The following is a 17902-nucleotide window of genomic DNA, read 5'->3' on the forward strand; positions in this document are numbered from 1 at the left end:
CGTAATTAACCGTTGTCAACTATCAGTATTGGTTGTGGCTATCGGGTTTTGACATCTAAAGCATTTGCAATTATAACCACTACTAGAAGAGTTTGCAAGGTTGTGTGTGCAAAACTAAGCATAATTCATTTTAAAGTATTTAGGATTAAAACTAAATTCAACTTAGCAATTAAATAACGTACATTACACATCTCATAATAGTAGGTTACAATAAAGCAGTGATAAAATTTTGTTCTTACATAGTTAAAATACTTTAAAAGAGTACTTTAAACTATAACATAATTTTAAGGTTACTATAAAAAATATAAGGCTACATCTATGCAGACTACTGATGATAGCATTTCTAGTAGTTTTTATGTCCCTCCTAAAATACACAGTTTGTATAATTTTCCCAAATATATTTCATTGTTGTTATATAAAATCTTGGGTGGTCCATAAATAACGTATGGGTTTTAACATGTAAACGGCAGTTAGTCGTATGTTGTATGCATTTAACAGGTAGATTTTTTGAAAATACTACAACAGATATCATGCAATTAACTATTCATGAATCGTTTGACAGTGCAACATCGTGCATTTGACGTTGAAGCATAAAACAAATTTCTGTAAATTTAACCCAGCGATAATTTCGAAATCATTTCAATGTCTGTCATCAAGGCACGGTTCCCTCTGGGGATCCTATATTCCTAAGGTAGATGTTTAAGTTAAAAACTAATGTTTTCGTCATACCGTTGTGCGTAATTTGGCTAAATAAAAATACAAATATAGCTGTTCTAGTTATTTAAAATGTTCCCCTGTTGTTGACAGTGTCCACGTTCAGCGAGGAGCGAGATTGGGGTCCCTCCCTAGCAGCCTGCAGATGTAGAGCTGACAACGACGTGGGTGCGCCTCCCTTCGATGATCTACGGAACTACGCCTACGAGGGAGGTGATAGTGAGACCGGCTCCCTGTCTTCTCTTTGTTCAGGTGAATTGTTTTTATGACTAATTTTGCAACGCATTTTTTTGCCAATTTCCCATATAGGGAATAAGCTATTACCGTAAGTCGCATGGCAAGACCTGGACACCGATTACGTCTTTTGTTTTGAGGTCTCCAGAAGCCAAAACCCATCATCTGTTCAAATGCATATATATATATATACATTGTGACCATTAGCACGATAACTCGAGCTAAAATGAACCATTTTTCACGAAGTTTGGTATACACGTGTAAACCATCGAAGTATATAACACAACTATATGTTGTGTTATATACTTCGATGGTGTAAACCTACATTGATTCGAACTAGTTCGCGAGCCAACATTATCAGACTAAGGGAAAGGGGGTTTATGCGGTCTTTTATGGGTAAAAATTGGGTTTTTTATTTTCCACTCTAAAAACATAACATTTTGCAGTTTCTTTTAAATCATTTCGTAAATTAAAAACTATCAATAGTATATTGAAGCGTTGTTTTATGCCTAACGGTTACGGAAAAAATGGAAAAAGTGTAAATTTAAAATTACCATGACACTGTTATGGAAAATAAATAAACTGTTTTAGCTACTTTTCTATAGACATATTTAAATTTAAAAAAATCGCTTCATACTAAGCTATCAATGTTTCAATAAGACACACCTTATTGTCTTTCCTGTAGTAGAAAACGTAAGTACTAATTTAAATTAATGATATTTAAATAGAAAATACAAATAACATTTTTAAGGGAATAATTTAGTGAAAATTCCAGCTTAGTCTGCAGGTTTCCTGGGTGGGGGTAATTTCTCTATGTGCAGTATTGGGATGTAATAACAGTGTTCTTGTACATTGTATTTAATGGCCAATAAGCTTCTTGATTCTTGATTCTTTTGTCAGTAGTTAATTAAGAAGAATAGTTGAATATTTGAGGAGTTATGGAAAGCTGTTGAATATCACTAATAAATAATGTGTTGACATTCAACATTGAAACAATTGTTGCAATCATATATTTTCATAAGTAAAACATAATGAATAAGTTATGAATGCTTCTACCAAAAATATAAACACGTATTTAAAAAAGACTCTTTCCTTATTGCAAAACAGTCGTAAAACATATAATTCGGGACCAAAATACTATAAAACATGAAATTTTTATAAAGAAATATTGGTGTAAAAAACCTGTTCTCTTATAATCAAAATTTTATGACGTATGATTGTGACTAGATGTAGCTATTTTCCCTTTTAGAGCTAGAGTGCAGTGTTTAAATGCTAAAAAAATATAATTGGAATCCGTAAGTTATACAATATATTTATATGGGGACATTAAAGATGTATTTTAAATTTCAGAGTCAGATGCTAGTCAGCAACTTGACCAGATCCAGCAATGGGGTCCGAAGTTTGTAAGGCTAGCTGCCTTGTATAAGAAACCAGACAAGTCCAACGGTGACGAAGATGAGGAGAATACCTAGCAGTAACTTGACAAAAGAAAAACTATATTTTGTGATATTATCTACGGAACATTATTGTGCTGTCCTTCAAAACGTGTTTTGTACATAATAGGTTAGGTCTAAATATTTTTACGGATTGTAAATCAAAGATACGTCTAATAACACTTAAAACATATATTTAATTACGATTATACTGTTAACTCACAAGACGGTAAATTTACAGAAAATATAGTGTGTGGTGGTAGATTTTGTTTGGACACCCCAATCATCATCAGACCCAATAGGCGAATGGCAAGAATCTTGAATGGCGTCCCTCCTTACATTCTATTGGCTACCGGAAGCACGGGCCAATACATTTGTATAAGTACAACTGGAGTATATTTACCGTCTTGTGAGTTAATAGTTTAAGCGTAAATATAAGTTTTAAGTTTTATTAGACGTATCTTTTATTTACTCACCGTAAATTTAATAGCACGTACAATGCTAATTAAGAAGTTATTTAAATATGTTTAATATTACTTCTGCTAGGTTCTTGAAATCATGTCTTATATCTGTGATTGTATAAAATTTCTGAAATAAATTTGACGTCCAATAAAAAAAATCATTAAAGTGTAAGTGTAAATCGTTATTAATTTATGATTAATAAAATGTGTGAATAACTATTTTACCTTTTAAATTTAATAATAATAGATGACTTGCATAATTGTGATATTAGATCAACCAAGATTCAGAAAGTAATTTATGAAATGCACAGGAATAGAAAATGTAAATCTGTATATATAAGTTTTATTTTTATTTATTACCGTTATTTGAAGTATATGTATTTATGTAAAAACAAGATTTTGTATTAAATAATTTAAGGTTGTTGTAAATATTGAGAATCAACTTTTAGCTTAAAATTTGTATGTAAATAAATTATCTTTAATTAAGTTTTGTAATAAATTTGATATTTGTCTTTTTAAATGTTTTCTATACCTGGAATGCTTAGTATTATTTAGGACTATATTGTATACTAAGTTATTTTTACTTGAGCTATTGGATGATTTTTATTAGCCTTTATTTTATTTTATTTTATTTTATTTTATTTCATTCCAACGGCAAAACCATTATACATTTCAATACAAGAAAGATGGCTAGGTACTATTTACATACTAAAAAAAATAATGGATACTGAGTGCTAACAAATACATAACATACAAGCAAATAAATAGTAGTAATAACAAACGATGCAACAACAACAACACTGTGGCTAATTAATAAACTATTGACATACCACAAAGAAGAATTTCTAGAAAGCTATCAGGCACACATGGAAGTTCCTTACTAGATAGTATAAATAAATATAACAAACAATATAAATAAATATAACAAACAATATAAATAAATATAACAAATAACAACAAATGACATTAACAACAACAGCAACAATAAGACTTTTCATATATGTTCAATGGTGTGACGGGCTTCGAGAACTCTTCTACGAACAGAGGAAGTATTCTCGTGGAAAAAGTCGACTGTGTGGCAGAATCGATTCCCAAGCCTCATAATTCTTGCAAGTGGGCTGTGAAAGTCGTAACCACGTGCATGATGCCTCCTGCCGAACAGATCCAGAGATCGGGTCACTGATGGAGTGCGGAAGTCCACCTGAGTGAGAAGCATTGGGCAGTCCAACAGGCCATTGATCAGCTTGGCGAGAAATACTACATCTGCCACTTCACGTCTGACTTGAAGATCATGGAGATGGAGGTCAGCCTGGAGATCAGCAAGTGGAACCTCCGTCCAACGAAGCCCCTGTCGTACTCCCACCAACCTTAGGAATTTCCTCTGCACAGCATCAAGCTCGTCAGTCAAACCAACTTGGTAAGGGGGCCAAACTGGGCTGGCATACTCTAGGAGTTGGCGTACAAAGGACGAATAAAGTGTTTTTAAAACAACAGGGCTTGTCATTCCACGAGTAGATCTAAAGATGTATCCCAATAGCCTGTGAGATCGTTTGCAGAGATCATAAACATGTTCATGAAAGGATAGATCAGCACTAAAGGTAACACCCAAATCCTTGATGGAAAACACCCTTTCTAATGGTTGTCCTTCCAATGTGTACTGGAATAGCAGAGGACAGCGTAGACGGCCGAAGGTCATTACAGAGCACTTAGAAAAGTTTAGTTTCATATTGTTTGTTCTACACCAATCCATGATACAATTAATACTAGACTGCAGTCGTAAAAAATCATCTTGGTTGGAGACCATCGTTAAAATTTTTGTAGTTTAGACCAAGGACATAGGCCTATTTTTAACTCAACGTACAATTTTGACGGAAAAACTCACAAGTCAACAAGATTATTTCTACAGCATATACAAAATGTTCAATAGAGAATATAGCGTTGACATGCCTTAAGTTTATTACGGCAATAAAGGATTTTCGTATTTGATACACTCCTGTGAAGGTTTTCAACGTCGACAACCGCGTGTTCAATGGCATTGTTACTTTTAACTTGCACTACCCTTAAGGATATTGGGCACTTTAAATTTACACTGACAATTATAAAATCCTTGTCACCGTATAGAATATTATAAAGACATCAACTCTATTTTTATAACAAATCGTACGACTTAAAATATTTACAAATTATAAAAATAATAATAAGGTATGTTATTTTGTTCACGGTTGTCGTTTTAACTTAAAGGCAACATAACCTGTGCAGTTAAGCATTAAGTTTCCATAAACATCTTAAAAAGTAAAGGGAGGATGTAAGTTATATAGGTTAATAAATATAAGAGTAAACATTTTTTTAAATATCAAGGAATAAAAAAAAACTTAAGTTAAACATATAAAAAATTTTATAAGTGTTTACAACAGGATATGCAATATACTTGCAGTATATGATCTTATCAAGAGTCAGTAATAGAATAATAAAAATTATTATCTTGGAACTTTGAAAACCTGTGGAGCAGAGCTCTAGGTCAACATCGTATCGGGAATACTTACTTCAGAAACAACAAAAGAGTTTTCTAGAACAACCTGACACACCAATATACCCATACATAAGCAGAAAACAAATTTAGGGAATGCAGAAACGTGTTGTACTATGAATATATAATATAATATCGTTAAATATTTATATTCTTAGATTATTAAACTAACTTAAGCGGATCTACATTAGAATTATATTGTAAGAATAAATTCATGAGATAGAGTACTGAATTAACCAGTACTGATTTGAATGGTTGAATTGATATTGGATATTGGCTGGTTCGAAATCACAGTAATCAGCATTCCCTTCGGTCAGCACTGATTATCTTTGGATGAGTTGTTGTTGAGTCAGAAGAATTCATAAAATTCATTGTAACTCATTGTAAAATTCATTGTTATTTTGCTGCCCTGGAACTATAATATACAGGGTGTCCCGGAACTCTCTACCAATATTTTAGGGCATTGATCCTGGGTAAGAAACGTACCTAAATAGCATATTCAAATTGTCCGGAAGTTATTAGTTACTCACACAGCCGCAATTTTGTTTTATTTCAGTTATTATTTTTTTCTAAAGAACGGTTAAACATACGAAATGGAAACTTTGCACAAACATTTATGACAACTAGACAAAGCTACAAAAAAATTATGAAGATTTTTCAAATTCGTAAAACAAAATGGCGGCAATTTAAAATTTTCTTTCTTAAATAACTCAAAAACCATTGATTTTACACAAATTTTAAATGGCCACCATTTTGTTTTATGAATTTGAAAAATCGTGATAATTTTTTTGTAGCTTTGTCTAGTTGTCATAAATGTTTGTGCAAAGTTTCCATTTCGTATGTTTAACTATTCTTTAGAAAAAAAAATAACTGAAAAAAACAAAATGGCGGCTGTGTGAGTAACTAAAGACTTCTGGACAGTTTAAATATGATATTTAGTTATGTTTCTTACCCAGGAGCAATGCCCTAAAATATTGGTAGAGAGTTCCGGGACACCCTGTATATTGAATTGGTTTTACATTACTTTTATCAGTTCCAAGTATTGATCTTCGTTAAGTTGGTACATGTTTACGACGTGACATAACCCCCAAATACGTCCAATTACGAATAAATAATAAAGCACCTGCTGCTCAGAGAATAAAATCTCTAGCACAAAAACTTTGGATAAAAAATGAAATAACATTTCTTTACAAGAAAATGAGTTTGCTTGTTTCATGTACAATAAGTACCTTAAGGTATGTAATTATCCACATCCTACCTAACTAGATGTCGTCTCATGTTGAATGATCTGTGAACTATAGAAAGAAGAAATTGGCGAAAAAAATTATCAACTTATGTAATGCACAGAAACCTAAAGAAAAAAAATTATGAGGAGGATTTGCGTACACTGGATAATGGTCTTAACACAACCTACCTAGAACTGGTCCTTAGAACATTAGACAACCGGTCGCTAAATGATTATTTAGGACTGTTCAAAATCTTAAGTTTGTTTTCTTTTTCTTTGTGAGGTAAGTAGTTACGAACACATGCATACAAAATTAATAAGTGGTGGGCTAGATAGGCCAAAAAATCAATGTCTGACTAATATAGAATTTTCTTTAACCAATGGTCACACTATACTTTAAAATGATCAATATTTCTTTGCTGATTTCGAATAAACTATTTTCAGGAGGAAGAATATTTCAAAAGTAATTTTTTATGCCAAAAACATTGTATTAAAAAGAAACTAATATGGACAATTTTACATTGGGCTTATTAAATTAATTGAGGCCAATAAAATTATTCTAGTGGAAACCACTTAATTTTTTATACTTTTATTGTCTATTTCCGAACGAAACTCTCTTCTACAAGTGTTCGGGACAGTAACCATGCAAACAATACTGTAAATAAAAACCAATATAAAAAAAAACAAGAACAAAATACTACAAACAGACAGTACGTGTTCAATAACAATTTAACTAGTTGGACCTTGTTTAAATTGAAAACTATTGTATTGCAAAAAGAGTTTAGGCGTTTTAGGGTGTAGTACTGAGGTGAAAAACTAAAATAACATTGTTCAACATACGAAATACGAAAATTAAAGTGACTGGGAATATTGTTGCAATACGTCCAGTAGCAATGTTAAACAACCCAAAATATAACATTACCGATTTGAATTATGTGCAGGGTAAGTAAGAGTATAATTAGTAAACTAGCCCAAAAATTTGTGCAAAACCTTTTGCACAAAATATCACTGAGTTGGGTGTAAGTAAAATATTTTAGCGAATTAGAAAAAAAGTAACCATCAATTTTGAAGGACTAATAAGAGTTTAAAAACTTACCTCAACTGGATATAAACTGCTTTTAAAACAAAAGTATTTACGAGACAATATGTTTTTCGAGGTTTTAAAAAGGATCCTATTGTTATTTTGTTAAAACACGTTTGTAGTTATAAAGGAAAAGTAAGCCTGTAAGCGAACATTGCAAATGTAATTATATTATTATACAATCTAAATTCAATACTTTTTTAGTAAAAGTAATTTAAGCTTAAACGTTTAAGATATAGCTATCACTAATATCGATAACTCGTATGGTCAAATGTGAGAAGCTGAAGTCAGTAAAAGTTCCTCTTAGCAATGAGCGTTCACAGGACAAAAGTTATATTGTGCTTCATTACTGTTTAAGAGTCTTAGCCAGTTCTGCAGAGTTTCAAAGCTCTTCAGTCCCGAAGATACTAAGAAACTGTCCTTCTGGAAAGAAGCAATCACACTATAACATTTAATTTAATCTTTCTCCAGAATTGAATGAAAAACACGTCGCATTAAGGTGTTATATTCTTATGAAATGCAGTTGAAAATTTTTATTTGTTGTATTTTATTTTTTAAATCATATAGATAAACGTTTATTGACTTTAAATACTTTTGTTTGCAGTATATTGACAACGGTACGTTAAATATCCACATAAAATACTAATCGACGATTACTTATGTTTGAAAACTTTAAACAGCATTGGATTTTATATGTAATTTAAGGTAGTGGGTCGAATTATAATTGGATTGCCAATTCCAAATCTTAGATATTTACCATACTGTAGTAAACAATATAATCATATAAAATATGTATGTACATCTACAACTAATATTTTTCTGTTAGAATAAATATTATTTTATTACTTTACCGTACCGTAAATACTGTAAGAGGTTTATTTTAAAATAAGTTATTTAGTTCATAAAAGTATTGACTTAAGACTATCTAATGGTAATCACTCAGCGAATATTCAATTCCCCGTGCCCCAACAAGAAAGCCGATATGGAATATTCCCTAATTCCATTTGTTCGTCGTTGTTCTGTTTACTTAATCTACATTTTGCTGCAATCAAGTATTGGCTTCTTTCCAGCTGCAATTGGCCCCTTTAGTTACATTAGCCAATACTGAATCAGGTCATTAATACAAACTATTCAATATTTCTTAGTGTGCATTACCTATTCCGCTAATCAGACTCAACATTTGACTTAATTTTTTAATATTAGAAAATAACTGTAATACTCATATTTATAAAAACTTGCAAGTCCATATTATCAGAATAAAAGCAAGTTTCTCAATATCTAATCTTATATCTAGTATTGTGATTGAAATATCAAACCATGAATTTAACTTATAATATATTTCAATTGTTTTGCAGAAACTTTAGTTTGGACTTTTTTGTGCTTCGGTATCTAATGAGTATATAATCCTAGTTGTGCTATGTGAAATTGTTGTTTCTATTATTTGCATTATTAATCAACGTTCAATAAAAACTGTAATGGGTGTATTAAAGAAAATACTTTTGATTGTCACGATTCAAGATTCAAGATTGTCTTTGAGTTAGCACTGACGAGTAACTTGGGGAATAAATTAATAATACAGGGAAATCTTGGAAGTGTTTGTTAACTCTTAATTTTACGGGGCCCTGTAGTTAGATTTTACCTTTGTTTTTGAACGAGTTCAAGCTGTGATTTATATATTTTTAAATAGTCCAAGTTGATGAACTAGTGATTTTTCACAATTATATTATTAACTTATTAAAATATGACGTCTATTCCTAATTAATCTCAAGTAACATTTTATTTACTGACGAGCTAATAAAAACATAGGTCATTGGAATAACTCACTCTCTTGTACCAGTTTCCTAACATAATAATATTGATTCCATATTAACAATGATGTAATTCTCTGAATGATTCATATATATATATACAGTGTGTAAATTAAGTATTGAAACAATTCTGTATTTTTAAAACCGAAATAGATAGAAATATTCTATTTGTGGCAATAATTGTTAACAATGATTCCGCAATTTTTCACATCAAAAATATTTTTTTACCCCCCTAACGGGGTAGGTGGTAGGGGGTGACTTATTTTTTTCAAATAGCGACTCCTATTGAGTGACCCCTCATTTTGAAGGGTTTGTCAAAAGAAACACAATGACGCAAATCCGAGGTGAATATCTCACTCCTAGCTAAAATGGCGGATATTCCAAAATGGGTGCTTTTTTACAAAAATTAAATTTTTCATTACCCGCCATTTTGGCTAGGGGTGAAATATCTACCTCGGGTTTGCGTCATTCTTTTTCTTTTAACAAACCCTTCAAAATGAGGGGTCACTCAATAGGGGTTGTTGTTGAAAAAAATAAGTCACCCCCACCCTCTACCCTGTTAAGGGGTTGAAAAAATATTGTTAATTTAATAAATTGCGGAACCTATTTCAACAATCAATTCCACAAACAGAATATTTCTATCTATTTCGGTTTTAAAAATACAGATTTCTTTCCATTATTTGTGAAATTGGTGCTTTTCACGTACAGTAAATCAAATTTTGGAATATCCGCCATTTGGGCTAGGAGTGAGATATTCACCTCGAATTTGCGTCATTGTGTTTCTATTGACAAACCCTTCAAAATGAGGGGTCGCTATTTGAAAATATAAGTCACCCCCTACCACCTACCCTGTTAGGGGGGTAAAAAAAAATTTTTGATGTGAAAAATTGCAGAACCTTTGTTAACAATTATTTCCACAAACAGAATATTTCTATCAATTTTGGTTTAAAAAATACAGATTTGTTGCAATACTTAATTTACACACTGTATATTATTGTATTACTTATACATCATATTTGTCATAAAATAATGCAATACAACTTATCTATTTTGTTACTCTCAATGTATGAATTCAGCAGCCGTCATCTTAACAGTTAAAATATATTAAGCATGTTTTTATTTTATAATGTTACTCTTACTCTTACGAATTATATTCAATATTTTAGTGATAAACATTTAATTCCAAATCGGATTTAAAGCAATATGTTAAAACACAACGATCGATTCCCACGAAGTTGGTTCAAAACATATACAGGGTGACAAAAAAGTCAAAACGGCTTAATAACTTTTTAACTAAATCCGTTTGAAAATTCGAACCTTTCACATCAACTTACAAGTATAAAAACTACTTTTTCCAAGTATTTTAATTTTTTTACCTCTACCAGGGGACGACCCCATGAGGAGTAGGTACATAATCTTTAATTTAAGCATAGGTTGATATGAATATCATTTATTGCCGGAAACCGCGTCTCAAAAGGTTCATCCGTTACAAATGGCGGCTGCTCAAAGTTCTTGTGGAATATACCTACACAGGCCTTAGTATTCGTAGATACTCGTATTAAACATAAGCTCGAGATCTGAAATTGTATTTTAAAGTCAACTAGCTCATAGACTAAGTTTATTTAATCTTCAAAACAAATTTTACCGGGTTTTAAGATTTCCCGGCTAATGTTGCCTACGAGTATTTACCAATACTAAGGCCTATGCAGGTATAAATCAAGAACTTTTTACTGCCACCATTTTGTAACGGATGAACCTTATTTGAGTGGTAATGAACTCCACTCGACCAGACCTTTTAAATGATCTGCATATCAACCTATGCTTACATTAAATATCATTTACCTACTCCTCATGGGCCGTCCCCTGGTGAAGGTACAAAAATGGTAATGCTTGCAAAAAGTAGTTTTCATACATATAAGTTGACGTGAAAGATTTGAATTTTCTAACGAATTTAGTAAAATAGATATCAAACTTTTTCCATACTTTTTTTCACCCTGTATAAGAACTCAACATCCAAAATGTGTTCCTTCATTTACAATTACAATCAGCCTATAGCTTTATCCTTTTAACCACATATTATTTTATTGAATGAACCGTAGCAAATATACGTGGAGAAGTAGGCCTATAGGTTGCTCAGTGTGTTCCTTATTAGGTACCTACTTATTTTCAAAAGCCCTAAAATGGTTTTGAGTTTGGAATTATCATAAACAATAGCTTGAGCCATTGACAGTTAGTTTACTGTTAAAGGCAATTGATAAGTGGAATAATAAAAAAAAATCCTTAAGCACTTTATGCATAAATATATATATGTCAAAAATAATTGTCACACAATATATAGGGTGTCCCACGAAGGGGTTTAAACGTTTGATTTTATATTACGCGCCCATTCATGCACCGAACTTTTTGAAACTTTACACAGTTTACAAGGTAGGTTTTAAAAATATTCTGGAAAAATTTCAACTCCCTAACCTTAGTAGAAACAAAATGGCGGCATATTGAAAAAGTTACTTTAAAACTTTAAAAAAGGTATTTTTGGTTTTATAAAATATTTTTATTGTTACTTTCCAGGGCAATATGACTTTAAAACAAGAAAAAATTAGAACATAGCCAAATGGAAAACTAAAAATTAATCAAATAACTAATAAATAATAATAATAAATAAATAACTAATAATAAATCATGAAAGTAGTTTTTATAGAAAGCACATTGGTAAATTTGTCAATAAGCCGCCATTTTGTTTCTACTAAGGTTAGGGAGTTGAAATTTTTCCAGAATATTTTTAAAACCTACTTTGTAAACTGTGTAAAGTTTAAAAAGGTTCGGTGCATGAATTGGCACGTAATATAAAATCAAACGTTTAAACCCCTTCGTGGGACACCCGGTATATTTGCTACGTTAATTGGCTGCTTACCATTATGCGTTTTGCTGGGTAAGAGCTTAACAGAAAGCTGTAAAGGTATGAGTGAAACAATAGGTCTTTGTCCTCAGAACTGTACAAATGGTTGCTCATTCATTTATAATCCTTCGTCAACATGCTTAGAACCTCCACTGTAAAAGTATTGTTATGATGCAAATTTTGGAAAATAGAATATTAGTTACGCTACAATAATCATTAATACAAAGAAATACATTACAATGAAATATTTTTAAAACACCGTTATTAAATGAAATTTCCTAACATATGGATTCCTTTTGTAAATTTTATTGTTTTTAAAATTTTTATTTAAAATTTGTTATATGCTACATATAATTACTCTTGGGCAAGCCGTTGAATGTATTATTCAATGTTGACAATTAAGTCCCTAATTAAGTAATTCATTTAATAAAATTAAGAGTGAATGCATTATTAAATACCCCCGCCGCAGCATACCTGCGAACTAAGCGAATTTCAACTTGTCTGATTACATATTTACTAAAATATATCCAAAAATAAGAAATATTTATTCCCAATTTAAAAAACATTAGATTTAACGAGTGTTAGGTTTGCTGCTACGGGGAAGGTAAACAGTGTTTTTTTGACCAAACGTCAATAGTATAGGATGAAATAAATCCATTTGCTAAATTTGATCAAAATATATCCATAAACAAGACAACAACAACAGTTTTCATTTTCTCCATAAGAATAACATGGGAATTTTAAATTTATTTTTAAAAGACATGTTTTAGGCGAGGTTTATAATACTGTATTGATCAGCTTGTGGGCTTCACTCACCTTATTTATTAATCCAGGACTCGTCAAAATGTAATACACGAAGACACACAACACACCCATACACGCACATAAAAAATCGTCCTTGGATTTTCTCCGACGTTTCGCGGGACCAAAACAACGTCCGCTTCCTCAGGGAATTAAAACTTTATGTTTCTCGCGTACACGAGCTGAACGCCATCCAATATAATTCCCAGAATTAAACGTAAATACTTTCGGACCAATAATGTTGTAGACTGTTAAGGCCTTCGTCTCACACTAAAAAGTTTACTATTTAATATTATGATAATAAATTACAGATAATTATAAGTCAATTTGTTTATATAACGTGAAACAAGTTAAACGTTGTTTCATTTGATTATTATTAACAACTAAAACACTGTTTTCCATAACGCAATACTATAATATTATAATCTTTAGAAATGGTTATATAAGAGAACCTCTTCCGTTACAAAGTTAATAATTTTATTATTTATAAAAATTTACTGTATCAATCAGTTAAGGCTTAACGTGTGATATTGAACAAAAGGTTTTGGACATAAATTAATGTTTTGCGAATATGACAATGTTTAAGGCAAACATTTATGTAAAGGCTATCATAATAGATGAAGTCGTTCATCCTTATATTATCTTAGTTTATCAGTAATTTTAATGATTGAACCTTTATCAACTTGTGGACACTCGTTTAATATAAGTCAAAGTATTATAGAGTAAAAACATGTTACCTACTACGCAAGGAAAACCTGTACGTATTTACAACCTGTACAATTTAATTATTGTCCTAAAACAAAAAGAATCTGGGCTTAAATCAGCTGAAAACACATGCAATATCATCCCAGCATCAGTTTACGTATGTCTTTAAAAATAAAAATCTTAACCTATTTAAATAATGTGTATTCTAAACAAAGATTCTTCCGTCTAGAGTAATTACATTAGGTGTGTGTTATAATATTTATAAATTTGCGACCAAGAACATTTCCTATAGCTCATAATATCTTACAAAAGTAAACGAAATTATGGCACCTATTGTGCAAAAAGAGGAACAAAGCCATACAAAATGCGTTGCCAATACACATGAAACGAGGAATAACAAATGGCTGTGTTTTCCGACGTGTGTTTATTATTTGTTGCCATCGATGCTCAGTGTTCACTCGCCTACATTTACAACATTTTTAAAACATTTACAACTGTTTTAATATAAACTTAATGTTAGATTTGAAACAATAAACATACAGTATGTAATTTATTTTATTAACCTTATATTAGATAAAATATTTCAAACCATATGGGACGGGTGTAGTGAGTGTCATACATACATATTGCATACACAATGCAATATAAAATTGAAGGTTTACCGGATACGAGAGAGAAGATCTGACTAAGCTTCTACGTTCGCTTGTCGATTGTTCGTTTCAGTGTATATATCAATACGGAATATTTATAAAAAAATTGTCACACTAACCATTTTTGTTTTTGTAATACCAACAAATATTTTATGCTTGTATGTAGTTGCAATTACAAGGCCAGGAGTTAACTTTTTCTTTACTACGTTAGCTACTCGAAGCATAATTTGTTTGGTGTAGTTTAGCAAAACTCCTTCTCCCTAACAATGTCCTAATTAGCTTTAAAATTGCAATGGGTCTTTTTGTGAATTCATAAGCTACTCAAGTATGTGACTGAAATATTATTTTCATGGTGATCGTTTGTTAAAAATTTACTTTAACGAACACAAATTGGTAATTGCCTCCTCCTATATCCTGGTCTGCTTGTAGTTTTTATTTCATTTAACATTTGGAAACCAACCATTATACATTGATTACTTAATTAAGAGCCAATTTATTGTATGAAGTATTGTAGGGTATATTATTATAAATTTGAGTTTGACATCAAACTAAAGCACCAATCAGAATAATACTAATCATGGGTTCAATACAATCGTAGCACTCTTATTACTTTCATAATGCGATAAATTACATATAAACAATGAGTGATGGTTTTTCATACTGTATTCGTGTTTAGTTCTGATGTTTACGTACAGTGGATCAGAAAGAGCCTTAATAAACGTTGGCAGAGATTAAAAAGAAAAAAAACTTACAAACAAAGTTGTAAAATGTAGTCTTAGTAGTTCTACTTAGACTTTATGCTACTTAAAGTATTATAAACTAACATAAGCGTATGAAATAACTAGTTTGTGGGAGGCCATCAATTAATTAATGTTCGTATATTTAGGCCAAACATAAACATTGAATTTTGGATATGATAGCCTATCTTGCAGGAACACGCTGTACAAACTCATAACTTTCTATCCCACGTAAGCAAAATGTTGAACACTTATCAAGTGTTTGCTTTGTCGGTTTATCAGTAACCTTAGCATGGAAAAGGTTTTTTCAAACTTGTTGATCTAAAAAAAAATTGAAAGTTACGTTCCTACAGATAACTTTACACAAACAAACCTATTCTAAAATGAGAATTATCTTACTGTAGTAAGTACTTGAAAAATAATAGCAAATAGCAAAATATAGAAAGAAAAAAATATTATTCGTTTAAGTATCTAATACATTGATGATGTTACAAGTGACTTTTATTTATTGTAAATCTGCATAAAGATATGTAATATATTATCGGTGTGTATGTGAACTTTGACGACCTTCGGAAGAAGTGATAATGTCCTTGAAAAACCTGAAGATGGCTCCGTTATGAACCGAAACTAGTTGTTTCACAACCACTTGAGATTGTCGACATTACAGGTATTTAAACCACTTTAATAGGTGTGTATGTGTTATCTTTTTTAAAAAGTCCGTGTAACTTTTTTAAACTAGTTGAATATCCATTAGGAAAGCTTCAAGGGAAGTTAACTAGCTTAAATAATACTAACTTTCAGGAAAGCCTTTTATGTATTCGAAATATTAAACAAAAAAATTAGTTAGAAATTTCTGTACAGGTTTTAAGGGTTTTGCTAAGAGAATTTTTATTTCTGTATAATTTCTTTGCTATACGAAAACTAACTGAACATAAAATACTTTTACAGTTTACACAACTAAAAAAATGCTTTATTTAACTTGTAAACATAATTACAGTATTATCATAGTAAGTTTGTTGCAAAGAAACCTATATGAAAGATTAAGGTTGCCCATTTCCACGATCTTAAAATGCTATAAAATAAAATATTTTAAAGATACAGTAGTAAAAAATTAAATTGGTGCACTAAGTTATAATGTCTTATAATGTATATAAAACATTTTTGTGACCAGACTGAACTGCTTAAGCTAGGGTTTATACTGCCTTTATGTCTTAAAGACACCACATTTTGTTAAAATGTACAGAATATTACGGTCTGGGTTTGAAAGGCATGAAGATTGCCATTGATCAGTTTTGAAACAAATATTCCTTTAATTTTAAGGTTATTTTATTCATACTTGACAAGGTTCTTTGTTTCTCAACAAGGTTAAACGTCACAGGAAAGGAGTGTTCTGCGAAGGAAGTCTACGGGAAGAAAGTGCCGATATTTGGTTTTAAATAAACATATCATTTCACAATTTCAAATAACCGATATAAGAAATTTCAATTAAGATAATAGAAGGATAAGTAAACATATGCAAAAGATTCAATAAAGTAAAAAAATAAAATCACGAATTTTGTCAGTGTTAAACTTGTATGAAAAACCAAACCTGTCGCCTTATGTTTTATATGAGTAAAACACGTGAAGATAAAATTACAGTTGTTAATGTAATTCTAACGTCTCTCGTCCTTGTATCCCTAAATGACAAAGTAAATTTCTGAAAAGCCTTTGAGGCTCTAATTTTAACATTCCTCCAATTTCATTAATTGTAATTTTAACGTAAATACAATCAAACTAAACATATTATAATATAAGAAATTTTTGTTTCAACGGAAACATAAGTAGGCTATACTTATATGTTTTATAGGACGACTATTTAATTTTGAAAAGAAGTACATGGATAAATTCAAAGTATTTAGAGTATTGTTTTGGATCTAAGTTTTAGCTCTATAATTATTAATACCCGAGCAATCTATAGTACATAAAACGTAATACTAAACGAATAAAAAATGTCTTCATATATGGAACAATTGTGCTGCGTTTTGATGTTTGATCTTTTTTTTTTATGAGCTTAATGTATCGTAAAAATGACAAAAGTAAACTTTTAAGCTTTATTATTTCATATTATCTGAATTTTTGAACAATTTTATCAACAAAAACAATATTCAATATAGGCGAGAGACAGCAATCATCAAATATTTCACCTCGTAGTGAGATTGATTGAGTCGGAGTAAATATTATGTTTTCCCTGTATATGTTGTCCGTAGCTGTTGGGACGTGTTGTCGATAGAACACGTTGAGTGCAGTTGAAACAGTTTTTGACTCGAATAAACCTTTGCATTGATGGTTGACATCCGTACAAAAAAAAACGGCTTAAAGCTGCATTTAAAACATTTAATCCCTCTGTTTAAGAGCTCAAAGCAGGTTTAAAATCATGAAAAACTTATTTCATCGTTTAAAACTCGAATTTCAAAAAGCAATACGTTGTGATATGTATGCAACGTTAATTAGCTTGTATTTGACGTTCAATTTAATTTAATCTTATACTTTTGTATTCATACTCCAACAATTTCACATAATACAGCCCAACTTTATTGATTGCAGTATCATTCTGTGTAGAGTGTTGCATTCAAAAATAAATAATCTATATT

General features: G+C 30.8%; 2 protein-coding genes across 2 annotated transcripts in view; one reads left to right on the top strand and one right to left on the bottom strand.

Moving 5' to 3' along the window:
* LOC128999298 (neural-cadherin-like) overlaps positions 1-2868 on the top strand; it is a 42168-nt gene extending 39300 nt beyond the window's left edge. Inside the window, exons 29-30 of the mRNA XM_054425715.1 lie at positions 808-966; positions 2299-2868. Coding sequence (XP_054281690.1) covers positions 808-966; positions 2299-2420 — 281 coding nt within the window. The 3' untranslated portion in view covers positions 2421-2868. The remainder of the gene's footprint in view (positions 1-807; positions 967-2298) is intronic.
* Positions 2869-3836: 968 nt separating this feature from the next.
* LOC129000230 (uncharacterized) lies at positions 3837-4538 on the bottom strand. Its single transcript, XM_054427185.1, has one exon. It carries the CDS (start codon positions 4536-4538, stop codon positions 3837-3839), a length of 702 nt encoding a protein of 233 aa, XP_054283160.1.
* Between the last annotated feature and the right edge of the window lie 13364 nt (positions 4539-17902).

Source organism: Macrosteles quadrilineatus, unplaced genomic scaffold, assembly GCF_028750875.1.
Source record: "Macrosteles quadrilineatus isolate MER2022 unplaced genomic scaffold, UCM_ALF_1.0 Scaffold_8__2_contigs__length_117827958, whole genome shotgun sequence".
Classification (NCBI taxonomy): Eukaryota; Metazoa; Arthropoda; class Insecta; order Hemiptera; family Cicadellidae; genus Macrosteles; species Macrosteles quadrilineatus.

Excerpts from the sequence above, each read along its gene's own strand:
- LOC129000230 (XM_054427185.1), bottom strand. The coding sequence starts at position 4,538 with ATGACCTTCGGCCGTCTACGCTGTCCTCTGCTATTCCAGTACACATTG.